The 16,938-nt window shown below is 50.5% G+C and overlaps 1 protein-coding gene and 2 non-coding genes across 3 annotated transcripts; 2 read left to right on the plus strand and 1 right to left on the minus strand.

Annotated features, from left to right (window-relative positions):
* The first annotated feature begins 3,655 nt into the window (after nucleotides 1-3,655).
* QC762_0023510 lies at nucleotides 3,656-3,745 on the plus strand. The gene has a single exon. It is a non-coding gene; the product is annotated as a tRNA-Arg (tRNA).
* Nucleotides 3,746-6,766: 3,021 nt separating this feature from the next.
* Nucleotides 6,767-6,864, plus strand: QC762_0023520. Its single transcript has one exon. It is a non-coding gene; the product is annotated as a tRNA-His (tRNA).
* A 7,223-nt stretch (nucleotides 6,865-14,087) lies between these two features.
* CRE1 (carbon catabolite repressor protein) lies at nucleotides 14,088-15,317 on the minus strand (the record flags this gene model as incomplete). Its single annotated transcript, XM_062886709.1, has 1 exon — nucleotides 14,088-15,317. The coding sequence occupies one exon, from the start codon at nucleotides 15,315-15,317 to the stop codon at nucleotides 14,088-14,090; it is 1,230 nt and encodes a 409-aa protein (XP_062749849.1).
* Nucleotides 15,318-16,938: the final 1,621 nt, after the last annotated feature.

Genomic DNA, 16,938 nt, shown 5'->3' on the forward strand with positions numbered 1-16,938 from the left:
AAGTGGCAGAGCAGTCCCGCGCAACATCCGGGGTGAAGTTGTCAACTGGTGTGGGGGTCAGATGATGACCGCTAGGGCAATCCCGCCCATCGCTCCAATCAAATATCGCGGCCTTCGGTTCAGTGATAAATAATCGTTTGCGTCAAGTCCGAAAAGTCATTTTTGAAGATGACCATGCTGTCAGTCGGTGAAATGGTGAGTCAAAGTCAGCATCTGCCCGATATTGACAGCTCCAATTTCTTGACCGTTAACAAACATCCAGCAGCCATCCCGACAAGGACCACGTCCAAACAGTCGGGTACCAGCTTATTTCTCGACCGAGATCGTTTCCGGGCCCGGAAGCAGCCGTTTCGGAGAAGGCCAGCGTCAGATTCTCTGGCAGTTTGGGTGGCGCTTTTCAGTTTTCGGGAAGGCCGGGGTGCCGCTAAGCTCTAAAATGTGATCGACCCCAGGGAGTTTGGATTGGGGGGTTCTTGGGGTCTTGGCTGCTGCTTGTCATGGTATGTAGGATTGGCAACGACCAACAAACGTGGGAATAGTAACACAAAGCTCACCACTCGGCCGTATTAGGTTGATGCGGTAGGGTTTGCTTAATGTTGGACGGCGGTCAGTCAGTTGAGCCGAGGGTGCATGGTGGAGGCGACGGTTTCGCCCCTGACTACGCGGTTGCCACGATGTTTACTTCCTGCAGGGGAAAATCGAGTTTGATCGAGTTTTTCTACTTTCCAATCTGAAGGTGATATGTGATTGATTCAGACTATCTCTTGGTATCCGTTGTGCTTCGGGTTTGTCCTGCTGTGTACACACACTTCCGCTAGGATATGAATAGGGTAGAATGCAATAGGGGGGCGTGTTTACATTGCACAAATAGGGCTAGCCAGACTGACTACCGCGGGGGTAGGTTTCACACAGAGACTAAGCGCGTTGTCACTTTTAATAGCATAGCTTGGTGTTACAGTACCATTGCGTCTCGTGCCTCGTGTCGAGTCATATAGGAATATGTTAGTTGCCATTATAAGCTGAAAGACTCTCGAGTCAGGGGTATAGGTATGGTGTCGTGGAGAAACCGGGTGACAATAGTCACAGGATGATCTCGGGAATGTGTTATGAAACCGCGCATGAGCATTGTACTATAGATAGGTTTCCTGGTTGTTAAGATCAGGATAGCCGTGGCTGAACGAGGCAATCGTAGATCTCGGCCAGGTTAACCAACAACTTTGACAGTGTTTCAGAGCATCCTTGAGAAGTTCTTGGGCGCGACTGCGGAGTACTGAGAATGAATATCTCTTCACCAAGAGTGGCAACATGAATCCGCACATGTTTGATGCCAGGAAACAGTAGCCAGTCTTACAGCGGGAGGAGCAGAAGCCGACGTAAGACTCCTCTAGCAAGGTGTGAATACGGCACACAAGCTCAATTGAAGAATTACCGGTGCTATTATTTGGGGATCCCATTATTTGTGACAGACATGCAAGCGTGACATCGAAGGAAGGAGGCTTCTCATTAGGGACCCAATTCTTCTCTCAGCTCCCTGACAAACAACAAGGATAGTGTACCACAATCTTAGACACTGTCCCTTCAATCTCTTGGTAGACGCGTCAAAGTTGGTCATACCATGAGTAGTCACCCAGAATTGTGACACCCACGTTCTCTCTGGATTATGATCAGCACGACGAGCGAATGATAGCTAGTCTTGGGGGTATTGGTGTAACTGGTGCTTTTGTCGTTGGTGATGGCAGCCAGCCACAGACAGGCTCTTGCGTCACTCGATTATCACCTAACCTTGGGAATAGTCGGTGATAACATGGTCAGACAGGCACCTTAATCATGTGATATACATTCAGCTGAGCTCTGAAGTAAATCGCGTACAGGCTTACCCTTGATCCCGACACTTTGATGGTTCGTCTACCGACCGAAAGTTTCACGCTGCCCCCCTAGGCGCGTAAAGTTATATGAAGAATGAACAAGAGTGTCATATACAAGTTTTAGGACCTTAGAAGAGTCTGGATATCTGTTAAGAGAGCTCCAAGAAGTTCAAAGTGTCCTCGTCAGGATGATTTACACTGCACTGCGTATTAGTCGTAAATGTATAGATATCGACTAGTTAGAACAAGATTAGAGTAAAAGACGTCGAGTTCTTGGTTTCCAATATCCCTTTCATCCTCATTCTTCCTGTATCGTACGTTGGTAGGCTTCCATGTTACTTCTTGTAGCAGGGCTGACACGAGTAACTAATACCAAGGATTATTCTTTCACCGTTCGATGAAGGGGAAGATGAGCTTCTCTACCATATACCCTGCCACACGAAACTGAAGACTACGGGCCCTGCTGTTTCTGAGTGTAACGAGCCATCCCTCAATTACTATGAAGCCCCCGATGAAGGCATTCAGATATGTTCATCGACCTATTCCAAGTGTGTTCCTTAGAGGTTATCTTGAGCAGCTCTGAAATATTCTTTCGACGACGTTACAAATCAGGCAAATCCAGTTTGCCTACTCTGATCAAGAGCTGATTGACAATTTAAGAAATGTCTAGGCTATATAGTTGCAAAAGGTTGACTTCGGCTGACATCAAGGTTAGGTAAATTTGGTGTCAGGGTCAAATCTCCAAACCCACAGGCAATAGTTGAGCGCTAGCATCCTAGTTCGAAGCAAAATATCGCAAAATGCTTTGTATGAGGGGACAGTCTACCTTGAAAAGAGACTTCATACTTGATGAACTGTCGCAGCAATGACAAAGACTGATTGGGATGACGTTGCCAGATCTTCTGGTGGCTGGGGACCACCGTATCATCATGGGTTGCAAGCAACTGGATGAAAACGACAGTTTCAAGTCATGATCCAGAGTCATCTTTATATACTGCTATTTACTGAGAGGGCTGTTCGTGTGTCTTTGACAATGGGTAGGACCATGGTCAAGCTTGTTATGTGTTCCGGATATTCCATTCTTCTTACCTTGGTGCTTTCATCGTACTACTTACCACCACGCAAAACGAGTTCCATGTTCATCATCATCAAAACACCGGCATGTAGTATGGCTAGAGAAAGACTAACTCTAGCCTAGGAGAACCGTTCCTAACTCTTCGTCCTCCAGCTAAGTCGAAGGAAACATAAAGTATGATTATTTTTTGCTCTTAAACGTGGCTGATCGGGGTTCGCCTAGTCTGGCAAAAGTCATGTATGCAAGATCAGTATTGACCGGTGAAGAAGGAAGCATGAACATAACTTCATTGAGTAGAAGCGGACTTTGTTATATACACGAGGAAATGCCACTACCTTACACTGGCATTATTAAGCTTCCTTACCACAACTATCCTGTAACCCTCAGTTCACACTGCACCCATGACCACTTAACAATGGCGGCAAGACGTCAAAGTTTACCAGGAAGCAGCAAGATTCTCTTGTTGAGGCTGGCTTTCTAAGCTTTAGCGTTGCGTATTTGCATTCTCTATGCTCATAGACTGAGGGAAGCTGCGGCTGCTGGGGCGACAGTAGGCATGCTGTCTGTTGTTGAAGCTGGTTTATATTCGATAAAGATGATATGAATGCACATACTATGGTATATTACAAATGTCAGATGTTAAAATGTCGTTGGCAAAGCAGTGTAGTGTCATTATATATACTAGGACCAGCACTGGTTCCAACCACAACTAATAGGTCCGCTGGCGTAATGGCAGCGCGTCTGACTACGATTCTTCAAGATTCAAGTAATCAGGAGGTTCCAGGTTCGACCCCTGGGCGGATCGTTAAAAACTCAACCTCAAGTTCTAGGTTATCATTTTGGCTTTTTACAACTATTTTTCCTCTGTGGAGGTGGATATCCAACACTCAGGGGTAACCCCTGAATCTCTTGTGCTTGTCTATTCAGTCTAATGAGTTCACTATTTTTAATAACTAAACAGAAATACTTATATCTAGTTAAATTTTAAGGTTTTCTATGAATATAGAGAGAGATTAACACGGTGTTTATAGTAAAAAAGTGATGCTGTACTTTTGCTGCGAATGCCGCACAAGTCGCTGCTATAGCAGGAGTGGAGGGGAAAAAAACACCAAAAACATACAACACCGGGGATTCCCCAGTGGTCACCCACCTGAGTACTAGTCCGGCGGTCAATTGCTTAACTAGGGGAGAGCGGACGGGATCCCGTGTATTCAACTGCCTATGGTCGTATGTGATTGCCGATATTGAAAAAACAGTATTTTTAGCAGGTAGGCCAGCAAGAGCTCTCCAACATCAACAGACAGAACCACCCAACCGGGATCGAAGACTCTTTCCTTACTGGTGATGGGAAATAAATGCTTTATTGTATAAATTGTGCCCAAAAAAGGAGCGGTGTCTGTCTAACAAGTTGTATCTTGGACATGCTCACCATGTACCGAAACTCGCTGCTAAACGACGTTGTTGAACCAATGGACTTGCTTTCTATTCCGCTACAATTCTCCAGAGTATCTTTAACGTAAAATATTGGGCCTCTGGGCATCCAGACTAAGAGTCTGGCTGGTTGCCCGGTCTCGCTAGGAACTAATCCCACGAGCGGACCTTTCCGCCGTGGCGGTCTTCCGTCTTTGATGCGGTCACTTGCCATTTTTCAAGCTCGAAGGTTTGGTCGTATGGTTTCACGCCCCGTCCCGGAGAGGGCATCAATCACAGGCGGCACCGAGCCCTTTTCGTCACCACTCCCTTCGCTTCGAGTTCAGTGAAGTAGCTTTCCACTGGCAGCTCGGCATAAGTCGTAGCGAGAGGCAAAATCTCGACCATCAGACATCACCGTCGAATGGTTCAAAGGAGCAAACTGTGGCTTTAAACAGTATGATCCCATAGCTGGTACAAGAAACAGGTTTCATGACAATATTAATTGTTTATCACTACCGTCCAACTCGGAATTCTGGGTTGTCCGGTCTGGCAACACAACGGCAAAACCGGCAGCAGGCCACGGCAACAACGCCCACGCATACCCTCGTCCACTTGCCTCCATTAAAGAGATCCCGCCACACCACCATAGCTCGACCCAAGTTCAGCTTGGATCCCTCGTGACCATCACCAGACCTCAAGCCAAGAGAGCCAAGCATCTCGGTGAGTGGACTGGTTGCTTGCGAACCTCTTCCCTTCTTCACACATTCCTAGATAGGCAAGAATCCTGGACTTGAGATCCCATCCATTCAGTTCTGCCTGCCTAAGGCACAGTCTGTACCTTGAAATGCACCATCATATCATATATACCTTACGCATATACAACCATCCACACTACAGCCCCAAACACGGCCACTAAGTCCTTCCCTTCCGCTTTGCCGCTGTCAACACACACAATACGACCGTGGTCTTCCATACCACCCTCACCCCATGTCTCCAACCGATGAGTGGTGGTTCGGAAGCACTTCCGCGGTCTTGGCAACCTCGTCGGAGCGATCTTCAAATCCCAATCAACGAACCACAATCATCCAAGCCGGCAGGCAAGAAGGATCAGACGAAAACCGCACAGACAATTGCCTACTATAGAGATGTGCTTCTCTGTATCACATACTTTACATGAGCACGACTCTGTTTCCTGGCTCAATCGAATTCCAAATAGTAAAGATCTTCTCCGCAACGTGGCATAAAACCGCAGCACACACTTTGACGAATAGCTACCTCGGTCAAACGTGTGTATTCTGACAGAACGAGTTGTCCTGAGCGAACACCTTACCGGCCGGAGAGTTTCAGGAGACCCTTCCAGTGACCCTTTCTGCTTCTCGCGTATCGTATCGCAGTGCCAGTATCCGTATGTCAGTATCCGTTGAGTGTGAGTGGGCTCATCAACTGGCACTCTCTTCCCATGCAGACTCCAGCCTAGGCCGCGTCCTGGTTCCGGCAATGCATCTTGCCGATCACCTCTCTCTCTTGCGCTTTGCCGGTTCTTTTTCCACATGTGGTGTCTTTTTCTTCGGGAAGGCCTCTTATCTCTTCGAAACACAGGCACTTGGCCGCATGCAAATGGTCGGGTCAAAAGCCACCGGAGAGTGATGGTCAGTCGTATGGAACCGAGAGGAGCACAACCTCTTCTCGGGCCGAGGTTCCCCCTCTCTCATCCAACCAGCAGCAGCAGGAGCAACAACAACCATCAACCTTAACCATCGATCGATCCGTGCATCCTCATGTAGTGTTCTCCAGAAAAGCCAGCTCGCAGCAGCAACCGGTCCAGACCCCTAGATCCCTGGAAAAAGATCTTCCCTCTCTTCAGCCTGGAAAGGATTCATCCCCCGCACATCCGCCCCCTTCTCATCCAAAGATGTACGGGCTGGTCCGTTCCATAATGATACACCACCACTCCCAAAGCGAAAGAGCCGCTCACCGAGTGTGGATCGAAACCCCCTCCAGGCAAACAAGCGAACTGGAAGCGAAGAACTCGGTCGAGGCTTCCCCAAGGCTGCAAAACCGTTTAACTACCACCTCGTTTCCCAAACAGGCGCCTTGCACTCGCTTGCGGTTTGGGGGGCAAGCGGTTGCAGTGAACAGCTCGAGTGGTGGCTTTTTCTTGTTTGGGGCGGAATTGATGCTCGGCTCGCGTCTGTTTGAACCACTCAGAGGATTGGTTTGGGCGGCAGAAGAGGGAGAGGGGAAGGCCCGCGCGCAGAACAGGAGTAATTGCCAATATGGCAAGTCAATTGAGTTGATGAGTCGGACAAAGGCAGAGGATGTCGGGGAAGAAATTTTGCAAAAAGAAGTCCCGAGTGTTGCCGTGAAATGGATGCAGTTGGTAAATTAGGGGCTGCAAAAGGGGCAAAAGATATGGGCGACCCCGGAATCGAACCGGGGTTTCTTCGGATCGTATGTGATATTCTTAAGAATAACCACAACGAAGCGTCCTGACCACTAGACTAGTCACCCGGTGAGGTATTGAATTGATGACTACTACTGCCAGATCAAGGGTAAATATTGCACACATTGCTTACCACCTGGTGCCAAAAAGTGAAATATGATACCCCAAGCTTGCTTCAATCTTCACTATCGACAACCGTCAACTTCCAGACTCACTTTACTTAGGGTTATTGAGCTGCTGAATTTTTCTGAAACAGCACATCCTGCAGCATTCTACATCCACACCAGCAATCTCACGCCTCGAGTGCATCGACGCCCAGGGTGTGGTGGTGATTGTGGTCTCGTTCTTGGCCTCTAGGTGCACCTTTTGCAATCTACGAATGCAGAATAAATAGACTCGAGCTGAGAGGCAGCATAGAACGTCGTTTTACTGCGGGGCCCGTCCCGAGAATGAAGAAAGAAGCAAAACTTACATGCGCCTGCTGCCGCTGGTGCATGTCCCCAGCGGAAATTCGCATGAGAACGACTCTGGATGATGCCGGAGTCTGCAACTTCAAGCTCAACGACCACAGTTCCGGCTCAGAATTGCACCTCCCGCTCTGTCGATGCACTGGTAGCCCGATTAGCCACTGCAGGCTCACGTCATGACATGTAAAATTATAAACAAAGACAAGGGAGAAGAACAAGAAGATGGCATATCAAGTCAGACACGGAAAAGTTCCAGAGAGGTCCGTTATGAATGTCTGGACCGCAATCTAGCGGTCAGCCACTTGCGTCCCGGCTCTCCGGTGGCTGCGATTTATCCGCGAGCCTAGCTCCTACACCTGGCGAGACCCCTTGGCACTCTTCTGAGGGATGAAGCCCGACTTGTCTGATAGTGATGGCAGTGGTGCCATATTTCTCCACAAGTGCACTCCGTGGCTTGATCGGATGCCCGCTATGTCTGCATCAAAAATGGATCGGACATCCAAACCCCTGCCCAAAAATATATGGATATGGACTGTTACAAAAAGGCGTGAATATACTCGGCTCCCTTGGGCTAGAAAAGTTACCCGGACCTTGGTCCCGGCGGAGACACAGCAGATGGCTCCCACTTCTTTGCTAATAGCCAACATGGCCAAGACACCAGGCAAGACTTCCGGGATGGTGAAGCTTTTAAGAGTAAAATTGGTGATAAAAAGAACAAGGGCCAATGAGCGAGTTCTGAAGTTGGAGTTGAACTCCCGTTTGCGTTTAATGTCGACAAGTCGACCTAGCCCATAAGATCTACCAAGTATGTGCCAGTGGCAGTGCAGAAGTGCGTCATGACTAGCAGATACAACGCTCGCTAACCTGGTGCTGCAGCCATTGAGATTCTAGGGTCTCCCACTGGGAGCAATTAATAAGCTGCTTTCGTGATATAGCCTGAAGCGCACCGTGCTCGGGTAGCATGGCACGCTGGGTTGCTGGGCTGAAAGTGGATTGATGAAGTGAGTTGATTCCGGGTGAGAACGCAATAAGCCAATTAATATCAAACCAGCAGCCCCTTTGATAAGGCAGGGGCCCCCACCGATGGTGATGATGGTAGTGATGATGAGCCAGATACCCAATTTGTCAGAATAAGCAGACTGATAGGATGAACACCGTTGCATGTCGTTCCTGCCGTGGTCACTCATCGACGCCGGCGTATTGACAGGGCCCCAGATGGCATCATTTGGAGCCGGGCACATTAAATTTAGCGGGTAGGTACAGCCTAGATTCCAAAGAATCGAGCAAATTGACATGTATATGAAAATAGTTCGACAAAGCAAAGCCATGACATGAGGTGCTTACCGCCAACCATTCCAACATACCATGATAGAGTACATCAACACCATCTTCGATGCGTTGCCCTGAATTAGATGCGGTCTTGGTAGAGGACTAGACAGGTACATATTCCGTTGAAGGTCGTATTGGAGCCAGGCTGCGTCAGGGCAGGGTCGGGTAACGGGTGGTCCTAGTGTGCCTTCCAAGAGGTTCCAGTGTCATGACCGCTTCGCGGACGGAGAGCCATCCACAATGAGATCGAGTGCCGACGCCCCGCGCGGCTTCCGGAGCCAGGACAACGGTTACGCCGGACCCTACCAAGATGACGGTGCCATGGCCCTTCGACTGTAGCAAGGAGGGATGATCATCAGGTATGGGCCAACACATATCTGGGGAGCATCTAGAGACTCCATGGAAACAGATCGAGCCGACAATGAAATGATGGATCCAGTGCATCCATGGTGCATCTATGGCACACCGGGGAAGCAGGGAGCCTGAAGCGGCCGACGAACCAGAGCAATGGGACGTCGGAGTATCATGAGCGTTGGCCGCAAGCATGCGTGAGGCACAAAAGCCATTGAGAGTCCTGGTGGAATCTAAGAAGCTCTGGTTAAACAATGTCGCCCACAAAGTTGCATCTCTGGTTCTCTCCAATTCGCACTTACCGCGTTCTCTTGGGAGCAAGCAGGCCGAGGCCAGTAAAGGAGCATTGTCCGTTTTCACCAACACCTAACACTCGCCGTCCCATCCGCAAGCGCCTGAAATCCTTCAGTTTCAGGCGAGGTGCATCCTCGGACCGCCAAAGCATGCTGCCAGGTGTGGTTGGCTGCCTTCTGCACGTAACGCTCTGCTGGTGAGACTCAAGCACCCTTCCTACAAAACAATTGAGACAGCAAAAGTAAGTTAACCCATACTATACTGTAAACTACCTTATGCCCTAAAAGTAAATTAATAGGCCTCTAAACGATCTTTCAAGGTTTATTAATTATCTTTAAAGGCCTATGGACCATCGTTAAAGGCCTATGAACAATCCTCCAAAGCATGCTTCACCTACTCCAGTGTCTCAACTATTTTGTGGCAAGGGTGTCAAGGTGTGCTGACCGTCTTCCTGATGCCATCGCCCGTCTGGGCAACCATGAAAGCTGGGTCTGTGGTTGAGCAATGTGTTTTTGATTGTGGCTTATGCTCGAAGCATGCCTTGTCCGAGTCTCGACCGCTTGTCCGCTTGTAACGTCCTTCCCGAAAACACAACGCAACGGTTCTTATCGCGCCAAGTACGTACCGCAGGATAACTGGGAGCAAAGCTGCCCCCTTTCCCTCCTGTATTGACTTGGCTGGTGCAACCGTCGGATATGGGGGTCCAGCCACAGATATCGTTATCACGCCCCCAGAGCTGATCGTTCAAGGCTCGTGGTTCCGTGACTGGGCGAGATGTTGTCGTTGAAATGTGGGGTTGCATCACAGTCTGGCCTGGTGGCTTGGCTGGCAGCCTGGGGTTAGCTTTAAGCTTCAGAACCCCGTGGGGCGTGGGGGTGGGGCATGTGGGGACCTGCCATCCCAAACTCTGGATCACACAAACTTGCGACTTCAGATGACGGCAGGAACCAACTCGTACCTGCTCGTGTACTTACGAGACGCGCAATCCTGAATACTAGGTATACAGCCTCGAAAACCTAGAAGTGCCGCTTCTGTTGACACCATCTGCATCTGACTTGTTGCATTACAAGCAACACGCAACTACACATTACCGGAACCAGGAGTAGTTCGAGAGCACCAACCGTTCAAGCAAGAAGCTCCGGGCGCCTCAGGTTGACGTGGTTTCGCACCCAGGTACAAGGGTTGCATCGAACCGCCTTCCAACTATCACAGGGTTGATTGTTTCTTACCTCGCCTGTCAGACCAGGTGAGAGACAGCGGTTTGGTGCTATAATTCCTTGGAATGCTGGAGCCCCCACTATCGAAACATCATGCTCACAGTCCAATCTGTATGCTATTTTGGCCGCAAAGGTCACGCTTTCGCCGATCTTATCCCTCCACACCTTCGAACCGAGAGCTTATCACGGAGCTGGTGTTCACCCCATCCTCAAAGGGGCAGCTGCGACGAAACAAGGTTCTCCGCCTGTCCCAGATCGCGTTAGCGAAGCTCGGGAATCTTGGGGTCGAGGCCGCACCGTGTTTGTGGGGATGACAGCCCCTGATCCAACGGGAGGCCAGGGTGATGCACTGTGGTCAGGAGGTGGTTGGGTCATCCATCTCATCACCGGCTTGACAACATCAACCCCTCGTCGTCGTGTAGGAAGCACACTGTTTCACACCCGACGGCCCGGAATATGCCAGACTCTGACTGGCTGACGGTTGGTTCCTTATCTCTTCCTCACCTCGCCAACGAAGGGCGTGACCGGGACACGAAGCAAGCCGTGCAGGAACATCTGCAGCCAAAATGTAAGGACAGTCTAGGCTCACCGAGCAGAGAGAAGCCGATGAGCCGCCCCAGACTCCCAGGTTCAACTTATTGGCGCTTGGCCATCAAGAGAGATGATCCGAGAGAAGCACATGGATTGCATCACTGCTGTAGCATGACCAGAGCGAATAGGTTCAAACTAACCAACCACCACCATGGTTCTGTTTCTGTTCCCGAAGTTGCGGTGAAGAGAGTAACATTTTACGCCTCCAAGCTGCTCTGACTGACATAGATGTGTGTACATCACTTTCTACACCCTCACTAATCAAGCCGCCCCGTTCAAAGCGCGAGAGCCGACGGGAGGAGACTACACACATATTACAGTACACACCACCCTATAGACGACACTAAACCATTTCTCGTGCCGCCATCTTCCCGAAGGTTTGTCATTAGTGTGACCTTCCAGCCTTTTACTGCTGCGAAATCGGGCGGGGAGGCCAAAGGACAGGGTCACAGCACAACCGCACGATGCAAGTTGTGCCGAAATATGGATCACGCAGCACAACGTGGACCGACTTGGCCAGGTTTTTTTTTTGCGTCTTGGAGAAGACTCGTGGCAACAGGTCTCCTGACTCATCTCCAAACTCTAGCCCCGGGATGCGTATACGGATATCTACATCCGCTTCAATTCTGCTAGACCAGAATGGGCCCAGCCATTGATGAAGCCATGAGGAGCGCCGCCGGTCGTGAAGAAAACTAGCTCACACGTCAAGGCTCCGGGATCGTCATCGAGAAAAGGAAAAGTTGGGGGTCACAATGGCGCTATCGTTGCTCGGCTTTTGGTGTGTTACCAAGCGCTGCCTCAGTGTCGTCCCGGCATCGCGCATCCCCAGACTTTAGCACGTTGTCACCCCACACATTGCGAGTCCGGGGGTCGTTCCGGCTGGCGGCCTAGGGAGATCAACCTACAGGTCCCAAGCCGCGCAGACGGCGGTACGAGTTTAAAGAAGTTCCCTTTTGCGCCAGGCCCTTGCTTTTATGAGCGAGGCCCGTGGTGGGGGTGGTTTTCTGGAAAGACTCGATGTTGTTAGCTTGTGGTAAAATACGGAAAATGGATTGTCCAGAAATTACTGAATGGAAAACAAAGAACAGAAAGAAAAACCTTTCATACAAGCTGACCTCATACGAATTTACAACCATCAAGTAAGTACACACACCAGGCAAAAATCCGGGATCCAATCGATTGCCCTCCCCACATTGCATACGCCTCCTGGGCCTCTCCCTCACTGGCACACAACTGCCAAGGAAATAACGCGCCGCCCCCCACCCCCCAGGTTCTTGTTAACTTGCGCCCGGATTTTGTGTGGAAGCGCGCCGTCTGGAGAGAAGGTAGAGAGAGGGAAAAGGGGAGGCCGAGGCGGAGCAAGAAACCCAAGACACGAAGCAGAGAGGCTTGGTTGTGACAATACGTACTTGACTCACATTGGGTCAAAAACTCTTCTCTCCAACAGGTGCATATTGTTCTAGAAATTCGGTGCCTAATGGAAATCCCAACTTCTCAGCGTCCACTTTTAAGACCCGCTTTGCTTTGCCTTGGAGAAGGCTAAAAAAAAAAATTAAAGAAAATAAATTAAAAAAAAAAAAAAAAAAAAAAAAAAAAGTCGAGTGAGTGTCGCGGGTGGGAGGTTTGTTGGGTTGGCGTCATTGCTGGCTAATTATTAGTCAAGTTTCTTTGGGTGTCACTCTCCATGTCAGCCCTTTTGACTAATAGGTATGCGGGTTGCATACCCACTCTTCTTTGGGTGTAAATGGAAATGTAAAGAAATGCCATTTTCTGACCGAACCAGCCTTTCGTCTCGGTATTTACGACCTGGGCAAAATGGCGGGGTGAAGACATTTTTTTTTTTGGCAGAAGCAATGCAGAATGCAGTGCCGTATTGAGGGATGCTTGGATGGTGTGGAGCGGGTTTCACACAAGGCTTTTTTTTTTTTTTCTACGCCGCAGCTGTTGGTTGGAGTTTGTTTGGTCTGAAATTTCTCCTTGTCTAGACTCACCCACTAACAGAGGACATGTCTCTCAGCCTTGCAAAACTTTGTTGACTGTCCCGAGTGAGACAGTCCACACCAGCACCGGTACTCAACAGTCCGAGAACGATGAATATAAGCCTACCTACATACGTAGGCAGGTTACGCGTGGTAATATATTTTGGGTCCATCAGAGACACATAAACAGGTGTGGTAGTACTGCTTATCCTACATCATGGGTGTCTTCCACGTCCCCCCCCCCCCCCAACGGACAAGTACATTACATGGAGGCGGCGGTGGTGGTAGGCGAGGCCGCGGACGTGGTGTACGTTGATACATCACATTCTGTTCTTCCATCCCACTATCTCGTGTTGCGGGCAGGTGCCAAGCTCTTTCATGTTTGGGTTCACGAGACACAAAGCGCCAAAAACCACATCCCAACTTTGTTGTTCGTGAGTATGTGACCATCTTGAGCGTGGGGGTTGTTGTCACATGGGCAAGCAGAGCAAGAGTGGGCAGAAATGGAGTTCTGTCTTGTCGAGTTTCCTTATGAAATAGTCAACTTTAGAGGCCAGAAGGGATCAGATGAATTCAAGGATTGCATATCACAGTGGTCGCAAGGTCAAGAAAGACATAAAGTGTTACGAAGTGCAAAATACTAATAGCGTTTATCATGTTCGCTGACCTCCTTGGAGATAACAGCAGAATCATATATAATATATATGAGCGAAGTCAAGTCTATCCGTCCGTCCGTCCAGAAACAAAAAGGAAGTGGTGATGTCTATAACCCGCCTCGAAAAAACAAGTTCCGCCATAGAAAAACATCGAGAAAAAAAAAAAAAGTGTGCCCATGTGTCCAGATCCCACCACGGCGAAGCCAAAACGCTCAACTTTTGGTCGCTATTAATGATTCGAGTACCCGTAACCTTTCCTGTTCCATCCAAAGAGAAACCTGCCCAAACGCCCCGTAGTATATCCTCTATAGTCCCGGGTTTGTTCGTTGTCGTCATATCATGTCGTTAAGAGACTGCAAACTTTAACAAAGTTGTACAATTCACTCGCCCTTCCGTGGTCACACTCGTTACAAAAAATCTCCAGCAACGCTGTTGGCGGTCGAGTTTCTGCCACTGAGGCTGTAGCCATCACTTGGCGTGAGCATGTCGCTGACACTCATCCTTGGAAGTGGAAGTTTGCGAGCTCCATCTGGACGGTTGATCACGTCGGTCAAGGAAATGCCGCTGCGAGATGGCGCTTGCGCGGGTGGCTGCGAGAACTGCTGACCTTCGGGTTGCGGCTCAAGGGGAGCAAGCGCTGGAACTTGGCTATGCAAAGAAAGATTGCGAAACGGCGCGAGCTCGGTTCCAAACGGCCGGAGACGCGGAGAGTGGGCAGGCGTGGCAAGTGGTGTGTGGTCGGGAGTTGGCGAGAGTGAATTGTGAGAAAACGTGGGAGAAGAAGGAGCGGTGGAGTTAGGCGAGTTAGGTCTCGACCTCTTAGCGTGTCTGTAATTGTGATAATGGTCGTCGTCATCGTGGGAGTGAGTGGGCCGAGAAATATGGTAGGCATGCAGCGAAGGGCCGGCCATCAGGGGATTCCTTGATGTGGCAATGCCGTTGCCGTAGAAGTGAGCATGTCTTGAGCCGTAAGGGGCCATCTTGTCCCGCTCGACTTGACCAACAGCTCTCGCCAGCATCTGAATGTCGGGACCGCTCTGGCTACCAAGAGCATTGCGGTGGTATGGGCTCAGCGTAGGCTGAGGGGAGAAGTTGTACGAGTGGTAATGAGGAGGCGAGACATTGGGAGAAGAGATCGCGGTCGGGGGAGCCGAGCGAATCGTCTTGGGCTGCGGTGGAGGCATGACATCAGGCTGCAGTCTGTGAACCAGACCAGCGTGCTGATGTCCCTTGTTCCCTCTCCTGGAGTTGGGGTTGTTGTGTATCCTCGAGTGCCTCGTTAGTTCATCTGAGCGCGAGAACCTCTTGCTGCAGCCTGGGTGGTGGCAGGCGTGTGGCTTCTCGCCCGTGTGCGTCCGGATGTGACGGGTCTGGTGCTCGAGGCGGTGGAAAGCCTTGTCACACATGGTGCATTTGTAAGGACGGGGGAGCTCATTCGTGCTGTCAGCCGACTGAGCGCCCGTGGGCAAAGGCCCATTTGGACGGAGCAATCCAACAGACATCTCGACGTCGACGGCGGGAGTCTGCGTTTGCGTTTGCGTTTGCGTCTGCCGTTGGGGAGAAAGCTGGTCCCTCTCTGTTGTTGTCTCCGGGTTCAGTAGACTGGAAAAGTCCACTGCAGATTGCGTTCGTTGCATGTGATCGGTCGCCCTTGTGCTGGGACTCTGTTTAACCCCTACTCGGTCGTATAGTTGTCCCAGTTGTCTTCCAATTGAGCTGCACAAAATGCATGCAGCCGGCGACGGACAAGATCGAAGGGGGAAAAAGTGCCGGTCAACGCTCTCAGCCCCTTTGGGGTTCCAGACGTTCCTCGTTTCTTTGCAAAAGTTGGGACGAGATGAATAGGGCGGCCCGTTGGGTTGGAGTTGGAGTTAAGGTTTTGCTGGCGTGCGGGTTGACGACTGGGTCTGGGGACGTGGTGCGGGCGCTGTTGGGGAAAAGCTTTTAATGTAGCATGGGAAATCTGAAGTAGCAAGCAGGAGCACTGAGAGCCTGGGTTTTGGGGGGCGGCTGCCGTGCTGGTTTTAAATGGCGGGTGAGCGGGCTGACACCGGGGCGTGCCAGGCATGTGGTGTGGACACCACGGGGGGGTGCGTTCGGTAAGGTCCCTAGCGACTCAGCGCGCCCCTTCCCTGAACACCAGGGGGGGTGGGGAGGGGGCATCTCGGGGAAAAAAGAAAAAATAAAATGTCATCGGTACCTAGCCCAAAGGGTACCGCATTTCACGCCTATGTAGGTAGCTGCGGTAAGGTACATCCACCCCCATTTCACAGCCCTCCCCCTTCCAGTTCTCTCCACCCACCCGTCCATATGTGCTTGTTCTCTGCCGCACCCGAGTGGAAATGTACCCTTTCCATGCAGCCCTCTCTGCACCCGCCCTCTGCTGCCCGTTCATGGTGAAATTTTCACCGGTGTACAACTGTTGAGGCGGCGGTACTTTATTGGAAATGTATTACGGTGCTGGTCCCCAGGTGGAAAGGGGTCTGCTGTGGGGAAGGAAGGGGGGGGCACTGTATGGGGCGGGTGGAGTTGTGTTCGGAGAGGACACGGCAAACAGGAAGGCACCAACAGGAGCCGAGCGTGGGGTGTTGTGAGATAGCGATCACCTCAGCTTCACACCCAAAGGCACAAGACGCCAACTCTCTCGGCAGAGGCTGATTATAGAGCGGTACGGAGTATGATGCTATCGCATGTCCACTGGTGTCTCATGCGAGGTGAACCAAGACTTATGTTATATTACCGTCTTGTTGATGTTCTGCAACTCATAAAGTAGGACTGTCCTATCCTCCGCCTTCTCGCACAAGTGCCAGCGCATAACTCCGAGTTTCTCTCGATTTTTCATTGCACACAATTCATATGAAGTTGCCAGCACTCAGGCATTCCCTCCCGTCCGCCATCCCACCATCACCCGAGAACCAAGGCGAAGGCCGCTGTGTGTGTTATTTCTTTCATGTGCGAGGGTGAAGGTCATGCAGCGGCCTCTCCAGAGGGTGCAGCTATACCTTTTGTCAAGACAAGACTCCTTTCCCTTCTGCCTCCTGTGTACGCAAATGAGCACGATGTGGGTGAGGCCGATTTCACAGGACAGGGGGCGGTGTGCGTGGTGGCTGAGTAGCGGTATGCGCAAGACGATTGGGCTCCGGTACGTTCCCCCGCTTGTTTTTTTCTCAACTTTTTGTCTTGATTTGAAGAGCTCAAAATTTGTTGTAACACCAAGAACTGAGATCTCCAACTTGAACGGCGAGAGCCGAGACCGAT

The sequence above is a fragment of the Podospora pseudocomata genome, assembly GCF_035222375.1.
Source record: "Podospora pseudocomata strain CBS 415.72m chromosome 1 map unlocalized CBS415.72m_1, whole genome shotgun sequence".
Taxonomy (NCBI): Eukaryota; Fungi; Ascomycota; class Sordariomycetes; order Sordariales; family Podosporaceae; genus Podospora; species Podospora pseudocomata.